Below are 25,852 nucleotides of genomic sequence, written 5' to 3'. Positions count from 1 at the left end.
TCTAGGTTTCAGTCTCAAGTCTGAAATAAAATAAAATAAAGGGATGGGCCAGGTAATTTCTTAAAAATCCACAAAGCCTAACATTCTAGCATTCCACAGTCACACATAAACACCCACCTCATTTCTTCATACATTCCTTCTAACAGCCTGTTCGTGCCTGTGAGGGCACTGTGATGCCACTTATCCTGCCATAAGCCCCATGCCTGGCACATAGTGGGACTGCAGCAAAGATTTGAGTGAGTTATAAATAAATTTTATAGAGTGTTTTCCCCTACCAGAGGAAGTTCCAGCCATGGAATTAATTGTTCCTTAAAGAACCCAGTTCTTCTGCCTTTGTGTGAGTGTGTGTGTGTGTGTGTGTGTGTGTGTGTCCACCCTACACATAAACCTAATACTGAGTTGATTAGGTTACTTTAAAATTCATTTAAGAAAATTTAGTTATAAAACATGTTTCCGCATGATGCCGATGGCAAAGAGAACATCTAAAATCTTTAACTTTTAGACTTTAAATATGCCAATAATTTTATCTTTTAAAGGTAATTAATACCAAATGTAGCAAATATTGAGATTTTCCTCAGAAATGAAGTGTGCATATAAAATTATATGTGGTTTTTTTTTTTTTTTTTTTTTTAGGAGAGCAAGGTACAGGCTTTTATTTAGAGGTAAAGTGAGAGGACAGAGCTCCTGGCTCATGCCAGGAGGGGACAAGAGAGTCCCTATGTGGTTGTTTTTGATCCTGACCTAGGGGCAAATTGACCTAGGAGCAAATAGACAGAAAATTGTCATTTTCTTTAATACAGGATATTGCCCAGGCAGAAGTTAAGCAAGTCTGAACTGGTAAACTGTTTTGAGGAAAACTAACACTTCTTAAAATGCGTGTTTTCTGGGAATGCCAATTATAGAATTAAAGGATTTTAAAATTCTTTTCTAAAGCCAAGTACTACATGCCAAATTTTAAATGTTAGTGCATCTAAATAGAAAATCCTTTAAAAAGTTTAAAACACTTCTAGTGTCTTCATCCGATCAGAAGTACGATTAGCATTTTAGTTCAACTTCTTTCTCACTACTTGTCTGTTTGGAAAAACCGAAACATTTTTTTCTCTATCAGGTATTTATCTGTTCCTGAGCTTATCTCATGCTTCTTTGGGGCACTTTTTTAACAAAGCGTTGATGGGGCCCTGCTTGTGCATAGGTCCCTGATCTAGGTGCTGCATTTCACATGTTGGTTGTCAGTTCACCTGTCCATCCTGGATGTTACTGCACACCCACCATGTATCTGTAATCTCATGCCTGCCTTAGCTCCGCCATAAACATTCAGGTTTTCAGAAAGGTGCACACCCCCCCCCCCCACTGGTGTCCTGGTGAAATTAGCTCATATGTTGTGATAACCTTGGTGGAATTTACTTTTGGCCCCTGTGCCCTATGGAAGGCTTAAAATGTACTCTAGACACGGGAGGTGTGAAATAAGATTTTTAATAGGGCACAAAAGCCGAGACTAGATGAGTCAGGAGTGGGGCCTTCGTGAATTGCATTAAGGTAAAAATTACTTAAACAGTAATGATTAACAGCAGAGTACTTGGAAGGAATCTTGGGAATCCATACTCTGCAGCACAAAGCGCTCCCGTGTCTTAACGAAGAGGTGGTGTGGGCTCTGGTCACCGTGTCCTGCACGTTCTCCCCCGCAGTGATGAGCCGCCAGCATGCGCAGCCGATGGCGCCCGGCACCCTGAGCCCACAGAACCACCCTGCTCAGAGCCCTGCGGCCGGGCTGATGGCCGCGCCCAGCGCGCTGACCACCCAGCAGCAGCACCAGCAGAAACTGCGGCTCCAGAGGATCCAGATGGAGAGGGAGAGGATCCGCGTGCGGCAGGAGGAGCTCATGAGGCAGGTAGGCCGCCGTCCGCACACGGGGCCTGGAGGCAGCGGCCCGCCCCGGGCCAGGTTCTTCCTGGAAGCCGCGGGGCTCCGAGCCCGGCGCCTGCGCGGTGAATCCCGTCCCTTCCCCAGCGTCTGCCCGCAAGCCCGTGAGTCCCAGTACCAGCGCTGTCTCTGCTTCCCTTGCTAGTCTTTAGAAGGAGGGAGAGAATATGGTCCAACTACCTATTGCTGCGTAACAAATTACCAACTGAGTGGCCTAGAACAATAGCCATTTTATGGTATCACACAGTTTTGTGGGTCAGGAACTTAGGGCTCAGCTGCAGTGTAGCATTGCGATGAGGTGAGTGAGTATGGCTGGAAAATGGGGTTTAGTTGGGACTAAAACTAATACGGTCTCTCCAGCACAGCAGCCTCGGTAATGGGACGTACTGCAGTAGCAGGTTGGGTTTCCCGGAAAGTTACAAGAGACAGTGAGTGGAAGCCGCCAGTGTCTTAGGGCTCGGCTCTGGAAACCGTCACAGAGTCACTTCTACTGTTTTCTTGTGGTCAAAGACATCACAGCACTGGACCCCCCCACGCCCTCCCCAGCGGCACGCACACACAAATTAAAGCAGATCAAGAGGGCGTGTTCTGTGGCTGATATGACCGTCTGCAGCCATCTTTAGCCCACCGGGAAGCATGGGAAAGAGTCAGGGAAGATAGGAGAATGACAAAGGAGAGTAGTTTGCATACGACTCGGGTAGAATGGTCTGCAAAACAGCCAAAAGGGGGGGGCGGCGTTGGTCAGACACCTTTGCACCAAATTCCATTCCTTTATTCATTCCAGCAATAGAAAATTGCTGTGTGTCCTCTCTGGGCCGGGTTCAGTGCAGCCCTTCAAAAAATGAATGAAAGAGAGCCCCTTAAGGAGCCCCCAGTTCTCTCCCTGCTTCAGAGGCTCCGTCTATGCAGAGCAGAATTCTTTCTTCTGTGTTGCTGAAGTAATGTATAATGTAGCCCGTGTTTTTAGGTCTCATGTATTTTGCTGACTACATTTTGGGTAAGAAAACTTCAGTTTATTGTTCCAATTCTTCAGACTTTGTTTTATGACACACATGAAGCACGATACACAGATTGATTCCTTTCACTAGTTGGAGAAAATAGTTTTACTGTTGCAGACAGCGAGCTTCCCGGGGACTGGGGGTGGGTGTCAGGTAAACACTGCTTTTTCTTTTACTCACATCTGATACTTTCAAAAATACACATTGACTTCCACAAATGAATAACGTATTTCTCATCAAATACATTCTAGGGTGTAAAGTATCCATACTGTGTGACATTTCAAAAATGTGAATTAAAATGATTGCTCAGAATAGCCTTTGAAAATGAGGGAAATGAATCTGAATTGTGCTTTATTGTTCAGTTGAACTATCCTCTAAGTTTGAGAAATACAAGATTATAAGTACAGCTGTGCCTTTTACCCTGAGGACTTATGTCTGAACTTTCATGGTTATTTGAGGGTAGCAGTTGTTTATCCTGTTTTTAGATATACAGGATAAGGTTTCTTAGCAGGAAATAATTGTATTATTGTTTTCTCTCTTTGGATGACAATTCCATTTGCAATACATTTTTATTTTATAGAGTAAATTAAGTAATATTATAATAGCATTTATAAGTTTTTTTCTTAGTTTTATACTTAAATGTGTTTTAGTGAGTTTTTTTTTCTAATACAAAGCTCAGACCGTTCTGCAAGAATGACTTGTTTCTCGGTTTCCACCGCTTTCTCTTGCCCCACCTCCTTCTTTCCCACAGAAAGTATTTCTGAAAAGGGGTGGGGAAAAGTGCTCCAAATTGTTTCCTTTATTCCAACTGTATGTGCCTTTGAACCAGAATGTAGTATTGATGGTTCATATTACAGAAATGCCAACCAAGTTCATTAAATGCTGATCCCTAGAGACTGTGGAACTTGGAGCTTTTTGCTGCATCACAGTGTGCACTTCCATTCGGCGGGACGGGGGGAGAGTGCAGTCCAGATTTGCTCAGATAGTTCAGCTTTGACTGTGTGTGTGTGTGTGTGTGTGTGTCTAGTTAGAAGGGACAGAGATGGAATGAATCATTCTGATGTCTTTTTATTTGTATTATGGTATACAGGAAAAAAAAGCCTAAAGAGACTTTTTAATATTGGAAGATTTTTTTCCCCCTCCAAAAGGAATCTGCTCCTTAGTGTCAAATATAGCATTTAAGGCCATGCGCTCTGTGTTGGGACGCTCTGTAATAGTCTTCAGCAACATTTGCCAAGGTGCTAGGATGTTCAGGTGTGGCCATGTCTGTCATCTTGGTGGGCTTTTATACTTCTTTCTTTTGGTGATTTTCTGCCTTACTATTTGCACTTAGGCCAGGCCAGAGGCAGAGAAATGGACTGGCAGTAAAAGTGATATTTGGATTACCTGCCTAGCTGCCTTCCAGCATCTGGTGGAAACGTATGCACTTGGAGGAAATGATGGTCCTGAGGAGGTCTAAGATTACCTGTCAACTTCCTTTGCTCACTCTGTCCCACTCCCATGTCCTCGGTAGCCACGCTGCCTGGACATCCTTTGCTCTCCGGGCAGTTTGTAATTACCGGGGCTCTCCTCTTACTTGCAGGAGGGCCCTCATTGTTCAGCCTGTCTTCTCAGAGACCTTGCCTTGCAGGAATGCCTTGATCTGTCTGCAGCTCTATCAAGGAAGAATTTCCAGGAGAAAGACCCTTTCCTCCACTCTATTTCTGTAGTAGGAAGAAGGGTTGGTAAAATTAAGTAGGTGAATTTATTCCCTAATTCTTGGGAAATCATGACTACTCTAAATTTGTATCATTCTTAAATTTACGATAAATGTGAAAGCACCTTATAATTACATGCTGTATAAATACTCAGTTTCATTTCTCCTTCCTTTTCCTTCTCCCACACCATTACTCCTCTAACCATATAGTCTGATGATGTTACTCTAGGAGAAAACAATTCCTTAGTTCTTGTTGCCCTTTCTGGCATACACCACATGATGCCAAGGGCTCATATGTCAACCCATTGTTACGGAAATCCCATCACAATATTAAAAAACTGGATTTGAGGAAAGACTGATTTCAGGTCTAACGTGAACCTCCGTTATTTCAGGATGGGAAGTTTTCTTCCTTTATCTCCTCATTCAATTTTTAACCAACATTTATGTAGTAGAAATAATAAAAGGATAAATGGGGCATGGCTGCTCTCATATAACTTATATTTTAGCCAAGGAGACAAAATGATTAAATCCAATCTCAACTTGGGGCCAGAAGGGTAAATTCAAACCATTCCCTACCTACGTCATGGGTCCCAGTGGCTGCCGTCTTTGACCTTCATTACTGTAGTGAAGACCGGATGCACCAGAGCTTAGAGTTCTATGATAATTAGCATAAGATGCTTCCTTATTACTTTACAGTGGCCCCTTGGGCCAACAAGGTGTTGAACAGCTACAGACCAAACAGCCAGTGAGGTTTGGCATCTCCCTCAATTAGGAATCTTCTAAAGTAGGGATTTCATTAAAAACAGTTGCTGCAATTTAGCATTGGCTGTTGGAGCAACAGGCATCTGTCAAAGACATTGTGAATTTTTGTGAAAGACATCCTCCAGTGATAATAAGAATTTTATTTTTGCTAAACTTCCCAAAAGGCCATGGGACACTTTAGGTACATCAGAGAAATAGCAACTGTAGGAAAGGAAGTACTCTCAGTTGAAGGTGTACTTCTGGTATCTTTGTATCTTTTAAATAGAAATTTGAATTCAGTTTGAGAATTTTTTAGGTAGAAAAATGAAGTCTTTAGTTTTTAAAAAAATGATTAACTAGGTTTTTTTTTCTGTTTGAGGTAAAACATTTTGCTTAGTGGGAGAAGCCAGACCCAAAAAAGCTACATATTGTATGATTCCATTTATATGACATTCTGGAATTGGCACCACTATAGGGACAGAGAACAGATAAGTGGTTGCTCGGCGTGGAGGTGGGAAAGGGCCGCTTCTGAAGGGGCAGCAGTAGGGAATTTTGGCAGGTGATGGCACAGTTCTGCCTCTTATCTGGGGTGGCTGTTTCACAACTGTATGTTACTTGTCAAAACTCAGAAATGTACACCATAAAGAGTGAATTTTACTGTATATAAATTAAAGTGATAAAGTTATCACATAAAGACAAAATTTATTATAAAAAATGTTTAAAATACTAAAAAATGCAGAAGAACATAACACTCATACTCATACAGTATCTGTGGAGATGGGGTTTTCTTTCCAGTCTCTGTGTATCTGTCTGTGTGCTTTGTTTTTTAGAACAAAAGTGGTAGCATGTCATACTACTGTTTTGTTATTTTTTCTTGTTAATATATTGGGAAGTCATTTATTTATTCTGTATCAGCCATGGAAGTTGTGCCTGGACTTAGGATGCATCTATTTATTCTAAGCTGCCTAGAATACTTTCTACAACATAAATTTTAAAATACCACAAGCCACATGTCCCCACAATGACTATAGAATATTCTGCTGTTTCAGTAAGCTTAGAAATCAACACAGTATTTGCTCAGTATCATAAAGGGCATATTTGCAATTTTATCCAGTGAAATGGAATATTTTGGTAATAACTGGTAAGAAATTGAGAAGTAGTCTTCTCAGGCCCTAATTATACATCTAAAAGAACAATTCCTTGACATCCACAGACTCATGGCTTTGTCTAAGCAGATTTTTTTCTTTTAATGTGTATTATCATTTAAATATGAAGCTGGGGGGCCTTCTGCTTGAAGGTTTTAACCTCAAGGATTTGCTGTCAGCCCCTAGGGCCTGGGAGACTCTTAAGTGGAGAAGCCTTAGCTCCCTCCTGCCCCTTCTCAGGGGCTGCGTTGTTGAGAAACCATTATTATTCCCAGGCAAATCCAACATTGTTTTCACCCCCATCCTTGCCTTAATTGGGGCTGGGTGGGCAGAACACAGCTTGTCAAACAAAAATGCTGACTAAGCCTGGCCTCTGGTTGCGCAGCAACAGGGACGGGGACAGAGGGTTTGGGCGGGAGGCCTTGGAATTCTTTTGGCCGGTCTTACAGATTTCTGTTCCGACTTGACAGCCACTACCAGGTCCGCTGGCCGCCTAGCCAGCTGGCCGTCTTCTCTCAGCCATTCCTGACTGAGGGCCCTGGGGAGGGACACGCCTGGCTGTGAGCAGCCCTGGTCTGGGGGAAGGTTTTGAGAGCTGTATTTTGTCATGTGAAGAGGAGCTATTTAGAGAGTTTAAAAAGTGTCATACCATAGCAGATCATGAAGTATAAACGGTGGCTATTGAGTCTTTCCTTCAGTACTTGGGACTGTAATTTGACTTTTAGGAAAGCATTTCATAGAATTTTAGGTTTCATGGTTGACGGGGACAGCAGAGGTCATGTTGTTCAACCAATACATAAATCCTTCTAGGACAGCCTGGCTATTCAAGTTCATTAATTTGTTCAACAAGTGCCCTGAGAACTCAATGTACAGCAGTGTGCAGACAGACTTGGTCCCTACCTTCATAGCCCTTCCATTCTAGCTTCTGGCCATGTTTTTATTTGCCTACAAGTTCCTTTTCTGAAATATGCTGGTGTTCCCATGTTTTTTGAGGAAATAGATCAGTTCAAGTCTTTTTACAAGGACCCTTTGGAAAAATGTTATAAATTGAACCCATTTTAATAATGGAGCTTCACCAAGTTTGCATGAAGGAAAAGCAGCTTCTTATGTCTCATCCTAATAAGATCACCAAGGTATGAAGAAATATTCCACTTTGGAATCCATTCAGATATTTTTGTGAAGAGAGAGGAATATCTAAACTATAATGTTTTCCTTAATGTTATTTATTCTAAGGGACAACAGAAGTTACAGATTTTTACATACATCTTGCATTAAGAGACCCAACAAACAGGCTGTGGATAATTAATGAACTCAACAAATGTCTTCCCCAGAGAGTCAGAGTTGGAACTGTTCTTTCCTAGGTGACAGTCTGGCAGCTGAGCATGTATGATGAAGTATTTCAAAGGGGAGGCGCCAGGAAATGTAACAGTGAATGTCTAGAATCCCTTAGCACAGAGTTAAAAAGAGATTTACCTTGGGTGGGTTTTTTTTCTTTTTTAATAAAGAAGGTAAATAATTCAGCATTCTGCCTCTCGAAAGTCCCTCAGGATTTTGGCAGAGAGAGCAACTTCTCTGCACCAGAATAACTATTTTAAAGTTAGGATTTCAAAATACTGTCTTTATTTTATTTTATTTTTCATTTGTTTCTATTCACTCCACCCTTTATAATTAAAACAGTCCTGTCTTCCATTTTTGTACACTCTCTGGCCGCACACACTTAGATCAAGCAGCGCACCCTCAGAAGAGTTTCTTGTCATTTGTTTCTCTTTGAAGTACATTCCAGTGAGGGCAGGAGCTGGCTGGCGGGAGGCGCCCCCTCAGCCAAGGACAGACAGGGCTGCAGGATGCGCTCCGCTGCTGTTTTTTTTCTCACCTCCACAGGCAAGCCGCTGGCCAATGGGGAGCTGCAAGGCAAGGAAGTTTGGGGTTTGCTTCCAAGGACACTTTCAACTTACAAGTCAGCATTTGTCTTTCTCAGCCCTCACTCAGCCAGCTATTCTATACACCATCCCTCCACCCAGCTGCGAGGAGAGGGTGTTTTTTAGACCCACATATAATTATTTGTTTCAGGGGCCTAGATGGACACCCAAACTTTGAAAGAGATTCTCAAGCCCTTATTTTGCAACAGTCTCTCCATCTCCAGCTTGGATACAGAGAAAAAATTAAGTTATGGTGGAGGGGAGTAGGGGTGGGGTTACCAGATCCTTGGGGGCAGCTTCCAGATATTTTGAAACTGGCCTTTAAAATCTGAACTTATAACTTGGCCTGGTGTGTTGTGAATTCCCAGGACACCAGCTCCACCCATATACATTGAAAGGATCGTAGAATATATCCAGTTCAATCTCTTTCCCAATTCAGGGAGGGAAACTGCGTTGGGGACAGTTAAACAGGCTGTTTCATTAAATCCACCTCTAAACTGCCTGAAGGAAGGTGTTATTATTTCCATTTTACAGCTGGGAAAATGGGCTCAGAGAAGTGAAATAACTTGCTTAATTCCCACAGCCAGGAGGTGAAAGGGCCGAAAATTTGAGGTCTGCCAACCTCAACTGCTAGCTTTCCTCTTTCTCTCCAGTGGTTGTGAGAAAAGACTCTGGAGTCGGATCTTGGGAAAGTCGCTTAACTTTTCTATGCCTCAGTTTCCTCATCTGTAAATAGAGACAGTTGGGTTGTTATGAGGATGAAATGATATAGTTTGTTCAAGTGCCAAAGCAGTGCTTCGTACCTGTAAACAATATGCATGTATTAGCCGATATCTCTGCCTCCTGCAACATTTAACACTATCAGAGTTCATTCTACTGACTGTTTCACTATACCAGGTTGTTAATAAATATGCTTTTTAAGATTTGTAACAGCCCAGCAAGATGAGTCTCATTATCCATCTTTTTTGGTCAAATAAACAAAGTATTAAGAAAGGTTAAGAATTTAGTCTACAAAGTATTAAGCTAGGGAGTAGTTGACCTGGGATTTCAACTATCATCTTTTCCATTCCAATGACACTTTTTCTCCTGTGCCAAGCCTTGGACATGTCTACTAGCATTTAAACATCAACAGCTGCTTGAGAATTCCAGTGACCAGTAACCCAGAAAGAACTGAGAAGAGGCAGTTTCAGCAACGGAAGAGTCGATTGCTAACTAGAAAGCCCTTCCTCAGATCTGCCTCAGATCTAGGGTAGATGGAATTTTCTTTCTTCCATGTGATAGTCCATTGACTGTTTGAGAGCTAAGGTGTGGCCTTTAGGTCTGTCTTCTAGTTAAACAGTCCCCTGCTTCTTCATAGGATGGGACACCCAGACCCCTCTGGTCCTGATTATTTTCCTCTGGTCACTCTGTGTAGAGACCTCAGCAAAGTATAGAACAGAGACCTGAGTGCAGCCTCGCATGTGGAGGCTGACTGGAGGGAAGCAGGTCAGTTGGAATATCTAGAAAAGCAATGCTTTTCTGCTACGTGAGATGGGAAGGAGCTTGGAGCATGGAGATATCAGGGCAATGGAACCCACAGGGCTTGGCCCTTGTCCGTCACTATTTGTTACAGTCTCTCCTGCTTTGGAATCCTCTTTAAGGCCCCCTCTGTGATGCTCATTGCTCTATCCCTGCTGCCAAGAACAGTACCCAGCAACCAGTAATATACATAGTATTTTTAAGTAGTAGTACAGTGAAACAGTCAGTAGAATGAGCTCCTGATAGTATTAAATGTTTCAGGAGGCAGAGATGCCAGCTAATACATGCATGCTGTTTACTAGGTACGAAACACTGCTTTAGCACTTGAACAAACTATATCATTTCATCCTCATGACAACCCAACTGTCTCTATTTACAGATGAGGAAACTGAGGCATAGAATGAGTGACTTGTAGTGAGGGCTCAGGAGTCACTTGAGTCGGATGTTGAGCTGGGATAGGCGGCAATAGCGTTAAGAGAAAGCTTGACGTCATTAGGGAGAGCTGCTTGGGGGCCAGAAGCAGAGTGCACTGTGAGACAGGTCTCAGACCTCAGCTGGATGTGTCTGTTTAGGAGTTCAGAGCTGGGAGGGGGGGAAGGGAGAGGCTGCTGTGGTTATGGTGGTCAGGGAAGGCATCCTAGAAAAGGAGGTGTAACCTCTAAGGGGGTATGGTGAGATATGGCTAGAGGACAAGGGACCCAACGTACTGAGGAGTCCAGAAAATGGCAGACAGGAGGACAGGATGGGTGTGTCAGGGGGACACTGGGAAGGGATCTGTGAGTAGACTTGTTGAACAGGAACGGAGTGGGAGGTGAGAGATAGACCAAGGGACTCAGTTGTGTCTGCAGCTCAGCATTTGTTACCCTGCCTGGACTGGGGGAGCGGGGGATGGAGCACACGGTTCGGGCAGCTGCACCGCCAACTCTGTGAGCTGGAGGCCTGAGTCATCTTCTAGACCAATCTTGGCCAACTGTTCCCCTTTCCATGTTAGTTTGCTTAGTCTGGGGCCCCATCTTCCATCTTTGCTTCTTCAGCTGTTTTTCTTCCATCAGTTGTGACTGCTGCCACTTGGTCCAACTACAGTCAGGTGTTTGCCTCTCATTTCTGCCCTGCAGGAGCATCGGACGTCATGTGCTCAAAATCATACTGAATCTGGGGTTTAATTTTATACCTAGATTTAAAAAAAGTCCTCTCTTGTTTGGTTGGGGACATATTAGTACATGTAGTTCTTTTATTTCCAAGCCTCGGATTTTGCACTGGATTTATTCTCCTTCAGTTTATGAACAGAAATAGGAAAATATTTTCATTCAAAAAAAGACTAGACTTCAAAAGATTCTAAATATGGAATTATATTGCAAAGCATAATTAAAGGAAATGAAACTTCCCACTATTCTCCATTTAGATTAAAAGCTAATTTTATGATATACAAAAAAGGTTTATAAACCTTCCCTTGTTTTAAAAAAAAGAATTTGTCTTAGCCTTGATGACTCATCATGATTGAATTTCACACTTAGGTTTAATTTCACACCAGGAAGAAGTGTCAAACAACTGCAAGGGCATCAGTTCCACCGCAATAGTGTAACTTTTAAGATTTTGTTTTGTTTTGTTTTTGCTTTTGCTTTCTGGGACTGGAATACAGAACTTGGGATAATAATACTTAGTTAACATTTTAAGTGCTCTCTTGTGCCAGGTACTATTCTAAGCATCTGATATGTAGTATCTCACTTTATTGTTACAGCAGGGGGTGGATGCTATTATTATCCCCATGTTACAAATGAAGAACAGAGACGTTAAATAACTGGCTGGGAGATGGCCTGAATCTCAGGTCCCTGAATCCCTGCCTTTGACCACTCTGCTCTCCTGCCCATCTTCCGTATTGAGAGCAGGGAACAGTGCAATGAGATAATTCATTACATGAGGATGGCACTTGTGCCTTGCTAGTTGGGATGTGTACAGCAGACTATTATTTTACTCATATTTGTGGTTGAAGATGTGAATTTAATGTTTTCAGTTTATTTTTTATTTTATTATTAATCACAATTTAAAACATTTCCATTTGAATTCCAGTAATATCTGTCATTTATTCATTCAATGAGCAAATACTTATCAAGTACCTACTGTATGTCTAGGCTGTTAGAGGCAATGAGGATATAGGTGTGAACATGACCAAGTAAGATCCCTTCTCTTCTGGCACCTACATCCTTATGTAGACAATAAGTACATAAATTGCTATGAAGAAAATGTAATGCAGTCTCTGAAGAGATGGCATTTATAAGAGACGGACATTAAGTGGGGGAATGAACTTTGGGAAGATCTGAGGAGCAGGTTCCAAGCAGAGGGAACAGATGGTGCTAATGCTGCAAGTAGGAGGAGCAGTGGGAAGAGAGTGAAGAAGGAGAGCACATCAGAGACAAAGGAGGAGAAGTGGGCAGGGCTGTCGGGCAGGGCTTTGTGGGCCGCTGTCCAGCTGCGATGGGAGCAGGTTTAGAGCAGGGGGCCAACGTGAAGATCACCCTGTGGAATTCTGCAGTGTGGAGTGACCTGTGACCCAAAAATACTCTGGGAATAACCTAAGAGAAAGTGTTACCCCCTCTGTAATAACTTCCTGAGTCAGAGTAGCCTAATTTATATTTCAAAGTTTTTGTCAGGTACCATACGTTGAACAGCCTTACTGTCTTCTCTCCCGTTAGTCATTTGAAGGTGAAAACAATGCTGTGAGCCCCCTACAGGCAGAACATAGCACTGCCTCGCATGACCACACGGGGGGTCAAGTCTTCAAATTGCAGTCTGGGAAACATCGATGCTGAAGAATGGAACTTCAGTTATCCTTAATTAAAAATAGAGGGAGCAGATGTGAAATGGCACAGTGAAACGTTTTCCCTAATATAGTATATGTTCCTTTAGTTTTTGTTATTATAAATAGTTGCTGTGAATTTTATTTATATATTTAGCCACCCACAGACATTCTTTTAAAAATTCACATTGTATCTATTTGAAAAATGCCAGGAGTAATTTAAATGAAGACAAAAGCTTGAAACTATGTATTTTATAGATAGTCTGATATTTTTTCTTACAGTTTAAAATATTGTTGTCATATGTTATTGCCAATGACAAACATAGACATTATGTATACATTTTTTTACTCAATGAAGCTCCAGAATCGATTCTTACTATATTTCAGTTCAGATCACCTGGAAGCAGCAAATTCAAGTGGTATTCTTAAGACACGTGGTGGTAAAATTTTGTCAAATATAGAGAAATGCAGGAATCTCTTCAGCTTGTATGGTTAACAGGGTAAACCCCACATTTATGCTGAAATGTTGGAGAATGGGATATTCTAGCTAACGCTGAAATTTTGGATAATGGAAGTTATTGCCCGAAGTATCTTTGCATTTACAGTTTATAAAGAACTAGAAATTACACCATTTACTAAATATTTTTAAACTGTGGTTTGTGTGTATGTCTGCTTGAGATGTTGGCGGCTGTAGGCTCCTCACACCAAGTTCAGTTCTTGTTCTGAATGAGGCCCCTAGGTAAGCTTTGGTTGGAGAGTGAGATTTCTAATGCATACTGACAGCCATGTGAAGACAACTATCCAGTTCAATTTTTCTAGATTTATTCAGAAGGTAGTTCCAAGATTAGGATTATAGACTAAAATTACTTTGTAAAAATATCTCCACTTTGTGGGGGTGGAGTTTGGTTTTTATGGATTATTGAAAGAAATTTATGTTAGTTAAGTATTCTGATGATTTACAATCCAGATGAACAGAAGAGAACCAGAAGCCCTTTCTACACAGGATATGTATTTCAGTATAAATTCACAAGGCAGGTTCTTATCGATCAGATCTCTCACAACTTGTAAGAGTCATGCTACAGTAACTCCTGGTAACAGTGCAATGAACTCTAGTAACTGTAAGTTTTTATAGCCTGTGATTTCATTAGACTTGTCTAGACAGCAGTTACTCTCTAAAATCATAGCATGTTAGGACTGGAAGAGATCTAACAAAAGATGCTGTAATTTAGACGGCCTGCATATTCTGCTTGCCATCGCTGATGTGGTTTTGGGGTTTGAGGAATTGTGAGAACGGTGACTTCAGCCTAGAAAGTGGGAAACTGATAGGCATAAATATGGGAAGGGCCTAACTTTGGTTTTGGAGGCAAGTACAAACACACAAAAGTATTCTTCTGTGGAAGCCGCAGTAGATTTGAAAGGAGTCTGTTGTCTGCTCATGTCTGTCAATACGGAGAGGGACCCCTGGAGGTTTTACCTAGAGAAAGTAATTGGCAGTCACATTTGTGAGCTTTTGGATCGACTCTTCCTTGTCAAAAGTGTGCTACCTTAAACAAAACAAAAAACAAAACAAAGCTAGCATTCTAATTTTTGGTAATGAAATCCACATGCTGTCACACAGTTGCATCGTCAGTGGGATTTGAATTGGATCTGCTTGGTTCCCCAACCTTTGGCCGTTTTAAACAAATCAGCAAAATAACTCGTCAAATAGAAAACCTGATGGTCAAACTTTGTAGGGTTGCTTTCCTCTCCTGGCTATTGATATAAAACTGCCAGATGTGATTTAATATAGAGCCTGAACTCCGTAATCTCACAGCTCTGCCAGGCCTGTTAGTGGCGAAGACCAGAAGTTCCTGTGAGGCGAGGGGGAATACAATTGCTTTAACCGACTTCGATTTGGTCTCAGCACCTGGGATAAAAATAGCTGTCTCTGAGAAAGTGTCTTGAGAGGGCTGAATGTGATTTGGGTGTTCAAACAATTAGATGGGTGGGACGGTTGCTACATAAGTGTCCTAAGGGCAAATATTAGCTGAGCTTCTCATTAACTTAGTCTTAGTGAATGTGAGAGAGTAACTTGTGCCTCTTGTAAGACTTCTTCAGAGAAAGAGCACTACTGATTTCCTAATGAATTTGACTTACTGGGAATAAACATAAAATGCTTTGTTTTGGTGAGAATTTTTCATATGAAATATACTGTGCTGCTGTCCTTGTTGCAGTGAGTGAATGACTCTTGTTCTCCCTCTGCCTGTCATGTTCTGCAGGAAGCTGCTCTCTGTAGACAGCTCCCCATGGAAGCTGAGAGTCTGGCCACAGTTCAGGCTGCTGTCAACCCACCAGCCATGACCCCAGACATGAGATCCATCACTAATAATAGCTCGGACCCTTTCCTCAATGGGTAAGTTAACATTCTGGGGCCACTTACTTTTGCTTTCTTTTACTATGTGGTCTAGAGTATAATGGGTGTTATGTTGGGGAAAGGTGGGGACTTGGAGGCTGAGTTGGAGGAAGTGGCAGAAAAAGGAAAAGCAGAGTAAGTCATCTACTTTTTTAAAATACCAAATTCAAAAATTGGTTATATGATACAGAGTGAATCCCTAGTCAGTTGTTTGAAAATGGGGATGAATTTATAGTTTCAGTGGGATGGTGTTGTGTAGTAATTATTTGGAAGAATCTTGTGGTTTTACGTGGCCAACAGGAGGATAAAAGCATGTCACGTGGCAGATAGAGAACAAAATAATTAAGAGATTATGGTTATGGTGAAATGTGAATAAAGTCTATAGTTTAGTTAATAAGAGTGTTACAGTGTCAATTTTCTGGTGTTGCTAACTGTGCTGTGATTTATGTAAGATGTCCTTGGGGGAACTGGGTGAAGAGTATATTCTTTTTACATCTTCCGTGCATGTCTAGAATTCCTGCACAATAAAAAAACTAATTAAAACACATGACGTTTTAAAATATGAAACATGAACAGAAGAAAGAAGGTAATTTGGCCATAAATAATTTCTTGAGTACAAGTAGTTGACCTTAATTGTAGCCTTTTAAACCCAAATAAAGGACAGTTCTCTATTTTTCCTGTGTCTTCTCTATCTTCAGAGGCTTTTGGCAAACAGACAAATTATGAAAGTTATTAAAATAGACCAAGAGATGAAAACAAGTAACGTCTAAAATAATGAAGGAAAGGAGTTTTTAAGTGGTTGGTTTCAAAGTATTTCAAATGTACAGGAAGGTAACTTAAGATTTGCCCGTTACCCAACACCCAGATTTGTCATATTTCCATAGATCTAATTTTTCGTTTAAATGCCAAGTAACATTTAAACGCATCCCCACCACTGAAATCCGTTTCTTTGCCTCTGCTCCTCCCTAGTGGTAGCCATCATTCAGAAACTGATGTGTGCCCATCACACATATCTCTGTACTTCCTATTGCCTGGTAATGTGTGCCTCCGTAAGCAGTATTCCACGTTGTTCTCTCTTTTTTTTAAGTTTATATAAAGGGTGTCATACTCTCTATGTAGAACACAGTATTTGAATTGTTATTTTGAGATGAAAAGGAAATCATATCAATTCACTCTGAATGGCCAGTTTTACTTGCTTAGAATTTAGTAATTTCATTGACATTGGGATGTATGTGTTTCAGAATTAAAAGGAGCTACAGAGTCTGCCTCTCGTCCTTACTTGGAGAGTCAGGCCGAATGGCAGAACTATACTAGGTTAGGGTTCCTGTGATGACTGTATTTTAATTCTGAAATTTCTTCAGTGGGCTCACCCTGAAGCTTCTCCCTCTTTTGCCTCTCCCCAGAGGGCCATATCATTCAAGGGAGCAGAGCACTGACAGTGGCTTGGGGCTGGGGTGCTACAGTGTCCCCACAACTCCAGAGGACTTCCTCAGCAATGTGGACGAGATGGACACAGGTAGGGGCAAAGCCTGCAAGTGTCTGCAGTGTTCGCATCTTAAATGGTCTCTTTAGTCATTTCAGTTCTAAAACTCCAACCAGAAACACTTACTGTCAACAACAGCCTAAAAATTAAAATGACAATTGAAAAGCTGCCCAAGCCCCAGGCACTAATTATAGACTCTAGTCTCCATAGTTTATGCAAATATAATTTTATTTATGAGCACAGGATTTTAAATTTTGCTCTTTGTCTTTTTTACTCATCCAGTCTGCTTTGCAATGCTTTCACAATGGACTATTTATGCCGGCTTTTGGTTGGAGTGTTGGGCCACTTTTTCTCTTGAGAAGTGGTACCAGTTTATAGTTCTGCATGCAAATTTTTTCATGTCATTCATTGCATTTGGGAAGCAATTGGCAGTAGATACTTGGAAAGTTAAGCAACTCAGAGGATGCTAAATTTTCAGCTCCAAGTCCCAATATGGTACAATGCCCACCCTCAGCAATTTAAAAGAAAAGTCAGGGTAACTTTAACTTAGTCCCTGGCCTGCCTCGCTTTTAGGCCAGGCCCCAGCTGGCTCCCGAGTTGCCTTTCTTTTTCTCCTCTTCTCAAGGGGTAAGGCCTCCAATTTCAGAAACCAAATTTGGTCTTACTAGCTGAATGTAGACTTAATTATCAAAGTCCCAAATTCCCAGAGGATATTCTAGAACCAAAAATAAGTAACAACTGAGGTTCTACTATTTAGAGTTATTCATGCAGGTTTCTCCTCCGTCATCACTTAATGACAGAAAATTAATCATTCTGTGATAAAAATAATTGCTTTCCCCAATGCCATTGCTGTTACACTCATTTCCTAGATGACCGCTCTTTGTGCTCTGAATCTAAATGATTGGTCAGCTAAGAGTTAGGTCCAGCCAGGCATCCTACAGTGTAGTCTGTCGGAGCAGCTGTGCCAGGCAGGGCCTCTGCAGGCCGTCACCTGCATGTTTAGCAGAGTGTTCGGACTGTCTTGTGAAGAGTCCCACAGAAATAGTGTGAGCTGTTTGTTTTCTTACTCTTCCATTTATTACTTGCACTTTCTTCCTCCCTGCCTGCCCTCCTCCCTCTTTCTCCATCTCTCTCTCATTATTTTTTGGTGTGAGATTTATTTTGCCCTCTTTGGAACAATCACATGAAGTGACTTCTTCCCATGTTTAATAATTGTTTGTTTTCATCTTTTAAACACTGGGAAGCCAGTAAAGATAAGATTCAAAGTTAAATAAGAAGAGATTCTGGAAATCTAAATCTAAGCTTAACATTAAAAAAAAAATGGATTCTCTTCTATGGCTTTTTAAAATGACCTCGAGTGCGTACTTAGGGAATGTTGAAGCCAGAATATGGAATTAAGTGGTGTTCTGAAAAGAACAGTCTTTGCAGGCCAGCAGCTTAAGTTGAATCTTCGCTTCTCCACTTCCTGGTAGTGACTTTGGGTAGGTGACATAACCTCTAGGGCCTCAGATTTCTTACCTATAGAATGAGAGAATAATATGCTTACTTCATAGGGTTGTGAGAAGTCATGAGATCACACATGTTAGCACAAAATTCTCTTCTTCTAAGAAGCCTGAAAAATGTACAAATTGGACTTGATCAATGTTACAGTTCCAAGTTAACCTGGTTAAGGGAGTGTCAGTCCATTGAGTTTAAGGTTACGTCTGTCAAGTCTGTACAGAAATGGGTATAGACTTTCTCAAGAGGAGAAATAAGGTGAGGAAAAGCAGGGGGTAAGCAGAGCTCCAGTGTGGCTAGAAAAGGTTTATGCAGTCCCCCGACCACAAGTCCAATGGGGACAGGCTGAGCACTCCCTTTGCAAAACACACATGGAAACAACAGCTGGACTTGGTGTGAGGATGGGAAAAGGGAATAGCAAGCAAAGGCTGGGAAGTCACCCATCCTTACAGAATATTCTACAGTAATCACACCCTTTTAAGAATTGCCTGGTCTTTGTCTCTCCCACTTTTTAAGTAGATTAAAAAAAAAAAAGACCAAAAATATTACTAGAAGATTATAAAGTTGCTCCAGAGATATTTTAAGATTGTTAATTAAACAAAGAACCTTAGTTAGCCTTCTCATGCTTTCCATGACTGAGAAGAGAGGATAAGAGGAATTCTTTAAAACTGAGAGATTTGTTTAGCCAAAAAAAATGTTTTCTTGAATTATTAGAAAGTTAAAGTGGGAAATCAATAAAGATGAATTATTCTGATTGGAGATGAAGGAAAAAGACACCCAATTGTTTCGATCACAGTTTTTTTAAGCCTTAGTGTCATTACACTCTAATGGGTAGGAAAAAGTTATTTTGGGTTTTCTTTCTTATTTTTCTTTTTTTTTTTTTCAATATCAGTAACACTGTACTGAGGTCATGTTGAATTTGATTTTTTAAATTATTGCCTTTTGCAATGAAAGACCTATAAAATCTTGCCAAGAGTCATTGATATTTTATGAGTTATAAAAATGAGAAGCCATTAGACTTTGCTGTCACCAAAATGCAAGTTTGGTAACATTTTCCCCTTCACTGGGAAAGATAGAATTTTTCTCCTCAGAAGATGCATATGGTTAAAATGAATTTGCTCCACTTTTGCTCAGAATAGTGAGATTTCTCTGCATGCTTTTCAGGGAGGCTACTGTAGTTAGTTGTAAGACACAAAAGCTGATTTAACAAGTTTTTAAAAAATGATATGGTGGAAGTTAGCCCTAGTTATCAATGCTCTTCAGTCTTTGAGCTGTATTTATCCCTTCAGAAAATTTATTTGTTCTATTAATTAATCCAGTTGTTCTAATACTGTGTAATTAATAAAGTGATTGAATTCCTAGGGTTGTTTTTTTTTTTTAGCACAATCAACAAACATTTATTGTATTTCATATTTGTATAGGTTTGTATGTATAAGTGATGCCCAGAGCCAAAGATATGTGGTAGACATTATATGGCACTTTACTCCAGTTTGTGAAAAAGGGTCTATCATCCCATTTTCAAATGGGTGCACTGAGGGTCAGACAAAGTTCATTGTGCCTGAGGTGACATAGCTAAAAGGCTCAGTCTAATGACACGTAGGTCAGTACATTTTCTTCTATATAGATTAATATATAATTACTAAATGGTAATTACATAGTAATCTACTATATAGTAATTTTATATAGTAATCTCCCATATAGTAATTACTATGTAGTAATTTACTATTACTATTAGATATGACTATTACTAGTTATAGAGTAGAAAAGAGTAATTGTATATATTACTATTATTCATAAAGAGAATGTATTCTTTATGTCATATCCCAGACACTTAACTTTCCTCTAGAATAAAGATTTACATTACACTAACATTTACATTACACTGTTCTGTAGACTCTAGTCCCATTAGGATATAAATTCTGCCAAAATAGGACTGAATGACTAAATGGTTTTAGGTAATAGTGGCTTAAACAAAATAAAAGTTTTCTTTACTCTAAGACTTCTCGAACCTTAATATGCCCACATGCATTGTGACTCAAAGGCATTGTGAGAAAGGTGGATAGTCGTTGGGTGTATGTGTTTGCAGGAAGGGGACGATCTGCAGAACAGTTTGTAAAATACTGTGGAAAGGATCCCTAGGGCTGTCAATGAAGACAGCTTTTTAATAGCTTGGTTAAGAGAAACTCCTCACTAATATCTTTGAACATAAAGAGGGATGATATGGGTGAATGTAAGTTTACAATTAACTCCTTAGATTATAGCTCTGTAATAAGGTATTTATTATAGGCAGGTATCTACTCTTTTACAAACCAGCTCTTGATGCTGCCATGATGGGAAGGCACAGATCAGATCCACCGTGCCTTCACATGCTCCTTTCCTACCTCCCAGGACTGATCCATTCTGGACCATGTCAACCCAGAACACTGGAAGATTCGCCTGATATCTCTGCATCTCTTAGAAATGAAATCGCAAACTCAATTTCAGTCATGTGGTGGTTGAAATTTTGCATGAAGATGAAATAATTTAGACCTGTAGCAATATAATCTTCTGTTTACATGTGCACTCAGAAGAAATGCAGACGAGAGTTATGTGAACACTTGAACTGTCCCTCTTTCAAGGGCTCAAAAAAAAAAAAGAAATGAATAGTTTCCTTTCCTTGTCTTACAGGAGAAAACGCAGGGCAGACACCCATGAGCATCAATCCTCAGCAGACCCGTTTCCCTGATTTTCTTGACTGTCTTCCAGGAACAAATGTTGACCTAGGAACTTTGGAATCTGAAGATCTGATCCCCCTCTTCAATGATGTGGAGTCTGCTCTGAACAAAAGCGAGCCCTTTCTAACCTGGCTGTAATCAGTACCTTTGTGCCTTGAATGCAGCCGTGACTTGACATTTCCTGGGCCTCTTGGAAAAAGCCGTGGAGCAGAGAGGTCTGCAGGTGTACCACTCCTGCCCCCATGACTCCTGCTCCCTCCTTTCCGTGTGGCCAGTTTAATCATTGCCTGGATTTGATTGACAGTAACTTAAGTTAAACATAAATAAATACTCTGTTTTCATTTTCTGCAAGCCTGCATTCCTTCAATGGGTTATGCAGAATTGCGTCTCTGTTTTTCTCTTTGCTGCCCCATGACTAAGCTTTATGGGTGTGAGTTGAAATTTACACATCACTTGATTTTATAAACCATAAAAAGCCAACCACAGGCAGTGACTTCTGACAGGCGGCTTGGTCCAGGAAATGTACACTAAATTACACCCGATTGACAGTTTCAAAAACTATATTGATGACAGTAGTACCAAATGCTTTAAAAAATATTTAACTTGAGCATCAAAAATCATTGTATCGCTAGTAAAATTCTGCTGTATGGAATACGGTGTAGTTTGGGATCCATGCTGGTTCTGATGGTTCTTATTGCTTTGTATTTACAAAGGCACACACAGTCCTATTGTAGTTTATCTTTCATCATTTTACTGCATATTATCTAAACAACTAGTCCTTCCAGCAGGCGAGAGCAGCATAAACCACTGTTCCTACAGTACAGCTCTTATGAAGGAAACCAGCTCAGTACTAATTATGAGCATTTATTAAACAGAACTTCAAAATTGCAAGTTGGATTTTTGCAGCTTAGAACTTGATGTCTGTTTTATAAAGCACTATGATTTTGTAGCCGATGACAAAGGGCAGCCAAATTTTTTATAAATCCGTGGCAACTGTATTTTTCTCTTTTGAAACTGTTCTGAAAACAGCAGAGCAACGTAGCTTTCAACCTGATGTACACACAGTAAGCTGTTGCTTTTTAAATTCTGAAAGCTCGTCAGTTTTGCTTTCAAGATTTTAAGTGTTTAAACTAATCTCATCTATGAAACTGTAGGATGAAGCAGATCTCTGACTGACGTGTAAAAAAATGCCCCCGAGGGTATATGGTGGAGACATATGTTTCTGATTCAGTAAAATTGATTCTTAAGTATATTATCCTAACGCTGTTTGCTACAGTTGGTATAAAAAGGCATGAAATATGTACTCAATACCTCCTATGTAACCAAAAACGTTTTGTATGAGCTTCTAAGGACTGAGAGAGCATCAGGTTTACCTGGCATGCACTCTGCCTGCATGGCCAATGAAGTCCTCAACTGTTTAATATTTTGAACTGACATTATTTATAATCTATGAGTTTAGTGTCTTTTTTGAAAGACATTAATAATTCAGGTCTCTGAGAGGAACCTTTCAATTCCCAATGGGGCCTATTTGTTGGGGATCTTAGATAAGATCCTTTTTGATCTACCAGAGTACAGACAGGCAGAATACATTTTATCTTGTTGGAAAGAAGGCAAGTGTCAAGGTCAGAGATGAAGTAGTAAAGTTATGGGATATGGTAGAAAGGATACTAGTTGTGGAATGGAAATAGATAAGTTAAAGTGCCCCAGAAGCAAGACAAGCAGGAGGTTCATGAGAGGTAACCTGAAAGAACAAAGCAACAGTTTTCTACTACATCCTTTATATCAAAAGACTGTTGCAGCAGAAAAGAAGGCTTTGGTGCACTTTATGTGGGAGATGGAGGGGTAGGGATGATGTCGCCTTGTCCATGATGCTGAGCACGTCTGTGGACAAGAGCATAAACCTACTGTGGCTTCCAACACAATGAAGTGATTTCTTTCCCCTGAAGGACCTGTGGTTCCTCTGATCCCTTCTCTCTCTAAATGCTGAGAGAGACGGGTGGATGTGTGTGTTGCTATTAAATTAAAGGGAGCACTATTTTGGTTTCTCTTTGTTAGCAATTACTGCAAGAAGAGTTGTACATTCTTTATAAGGATGGAAAAAAACCAAAAAAACAAGGGACCTAACAAAACTGAGCAGTGTTACTGTATTTTAAAAAAGTATTTTTGTAGACTCCTTTTCAGGTTATTAAACATAAGAGAAACAGATACCCCTCTTTTTTTTTAAGTAGTTACAACATTGATGATTTGTATTATCAATTTTTAGAAGTAATTTCCTAGTAAGCTTATGGCATTAGAAATATTAGAATAATTTTTTTAGTGAAATTAGTTGGAACATTTATGAATGAACGTAACAAATATTTTTCTGGAATTAAATATGGACCCTGACTATGTGTTTACTAACAGATAAAGCCAGATAGAATTCTGATGTTGCTTTAAGGCCATAAAATAGACCCTTTGTTAAAGAACACTAAAGCTAGAGATCTGAAGTCAGAACAACTTCTTAAATGATATTTCCTATTATTTTAAGTATTAAAAAAAAAACACCCCTATGGAATTCATGATAAGGTGCTATTTATACTATATTTCTTATTAAACAATAACTGCCAGGATATCTAGTCTTTTTAGTCCTAAATCAATCAGTAAATCTCAACATTTCATCCAATAATTTTGCCATAGAAAAGTCATATTAAAAATTGAAATTCACAAGTAATTTCACAGATCTTCCACGGCTTTTTTCCCTGATAAACCATATTTTCTTAAAGTAAAGCCTATTTGCAATTCTGTTAAATCTAGTAATTATTTGTGTTTCACTATAGTATTTAGGATGTGAAATGCCATTTCTTCCACTGATTGTACTATATACCAGAGGCACATAAAACAGAGTAAGAAATTCTGTGTGCTGGGGGTGCTGCTGAGCCCAGTGGGGTAGAGCAGCTCTCCGTAGGAAGGTGGGTGATCTGGAGAGAGGGAGGTGTTGGCTAAATACAAGTTGTGTTCTCATGATATAATTAGAAAGTAACTTCTGAAAGTACAACTTTTATGACAAAAAAAAATGAGCTGTTAAAAAAAGGAAATTGTAGATAATTTAATTGGGAAAATGGGTGATTGACGGAGACCGTTTCCCTAACACACTACATTGTTTATGTGCTAGTACTTTGACTTTTTTAAGACTTTACTTCTACATTTTTTAATATGACGCGTGTTTATTTTTAATTTAGAATGCTATGTGTACAGAAAGTATGTAGCCAAATCAATCAGATCAAACCATTTTACCTGGAGTTTGGTACTGGTTTTTACTTCTCTGATTCTGTATAAGAAAAATAAATACAGTTGAATTTCCACTTGGAGCCTTTGTCTTTTCATTATTTGTGTGTGTTCCTTTTACTGAAGGCTTTGGGTGTACTAAAGAAAGGCTTATATAACCCTCCTGGCAGACAATGAAAGAAAGCACATTTTGTAGGCAAACATGTTTTTGGCTCAAATGGCTGGTCTTCAATATTCCAAATATCTATAGCATTCTGGTTTCCACTTTGTATGAAGTACCCTACTGAGATTAAATGCATACATACATATATATTGTTTTTTATTTTATCACACTGTCCTTCTGACACTCTCACAAATTTGACATTTGACTGACATGTCAGATAGGAATCTCAGTCTTCCTCTATCATTAACAATATGGTGTGGTTTCTTGTTCTCAAAACTAAAAACAGCTCCTTCATTCTGAGTGGCGTGTGATGGTATATTTTCTCTGTCACAGACCTCAGTTCTCACCGTCATCACACCTTCGTCCGCTCCACAGAAGCCTTGGGTGAGAGCACTCTTGGTAGTAAGAGTCGGTTTAAGCAGAAGCATTCAGCTGAGCAACAGAAAGAACAGATGCCTTTTAAAAACCATATTTCATCATTACTTTTATGGTAACATGTTCATTGTTGAAAATGTTACAGGTAACATGCATAGAGTAAAAAGTGGAAGTTCTCTAACCCTCAAATCTCACACAATACATAGGTTTGTTAAATTTTTTCCTATAGGATATACTACCTAATTCAATCTGCACAGCAACCCTGTTATTTAAATAATGTCCTCACTTTACAAATGAAGAGATTTAGAGAGGTTGAGTAACTTGGCATAAGGTTACACTGAAATCAACAAACATTCAATATCTTACGGTCATCTTTCCATTCTAGTACATACAGTAGTATGCTTCAATATTTTTGACAACATATTCTTTTGTATGGACATCTGTTGGTAGCCAGTTGGCTGTTTACAGTTTTTGCCCTTAAAATAGTGCTGCCGTAAATAGCCTGTTCTTGTGTGATATAGCTGGAGGGGGGATAAATTCCTAGGAAAGGCACCACTGCATCAAAAGGTGTGTGCTCTTATATTTTGATAGATTATCTCAAATATTCTTGAAAAAAAAGGACCATACCAATTTATACTTCTGACAACGACATATGCAAAGCCCTGTTTGACCATTGCCAACCGGGAGCTGGATATTACTTAACTTTTTTTTTAAGATTGAAAAGTTTTGCTACAAACATGCAGCTTTAAAAAAATTTGCTCTGTGTAAACATTAATGTGTTCCCCTTTTTTTCCATTTATACATTCCACAAAATATTCCAGAAGGTATGTGGAATATATAAATGAAGTTTGAAAACAGTGAAAAATGTATATGTTTCTGTCAGTACTATACAATACAGATTAGGTTTTTTTTCCAGCCTTATTGAGATATAATTGGCATATTGTGTAAGTTTAAGGTTTACAATATAATGATTTCATGTATATATATATATATATGTATATACTGTGAAATGATTACTACAGTAAGGCTAGTTAACAGGCATCAACTCACATAGTTAGAAATTTCTTTTGTGGTAATTTATGAAAATCTTAAGCTTATGAATATGATAGGAAATATCTCACTGATAGATTTATTTCTTGAATAACAGTGAAATCGAATGATCCTGTTCCTAACATTATTGTCTGCAGTGTGTGATGTCACTTTCCAATCAGATTACTTTAGATCCCTTTTTAC

The 25,852-nt window shown here is 39.7% G+C and overlaps 1 protein-coding gene across 1 annotated transcript in view; it reads left to right on the top strand.

Annotated features, from left to right (window-relative positions):
- Positions 1-24,164, top strand: part of WWTR1 (WW domain containing transcription regulator 1) — a 127,321-nt gene extending 103,157 nt beyond the window's left edge. Inside the window, exons 4-7 of the mRNA XM_036896367.2 lie at positions 1,686-1,888; positions 14,990-15,123; positions 16,527-16,639; positions 20,771-24,164. Of these exons, the coding sequence (XP_036752262.1) occupies positions 1,686-1,888; positions 14,990-15,123; positions 16,527-16,639; positions 20,771-20,955 (635 nt within the window). The 3' untranslated portion in view covers positions 20,956-24,164. The remainder of the gene's footprint in view (positions 1-1,685; positions 1,889-14,989; positions 15,124-16,526; positions 16,640-20,770) is intronic.
- The last annotated feature ends 1,688 nt before the right edge of the window (positions 24,165-25,852 follow it).

This window comes from Manis pentadactyla, chromosome 1 (genome assembly GCF_030020395.1).
Source record: "Manis pentadactyla isolate mManPen7 chromosome 1, mManPen7.hap1, whole genome shotgun sequence".
In the NCBI taxonomy this organism is placed as follows: Eukaryota; Metazoa; Chordata; class Mammalia; order Pholidota; family Manidae; genus Manis; species Manis pentadactyla.
The sequence above is the reverse complement of the archived record's forward strand: the minus strand, read 5'-3'. Positions and strand labels throughout refer to the sequence as shown.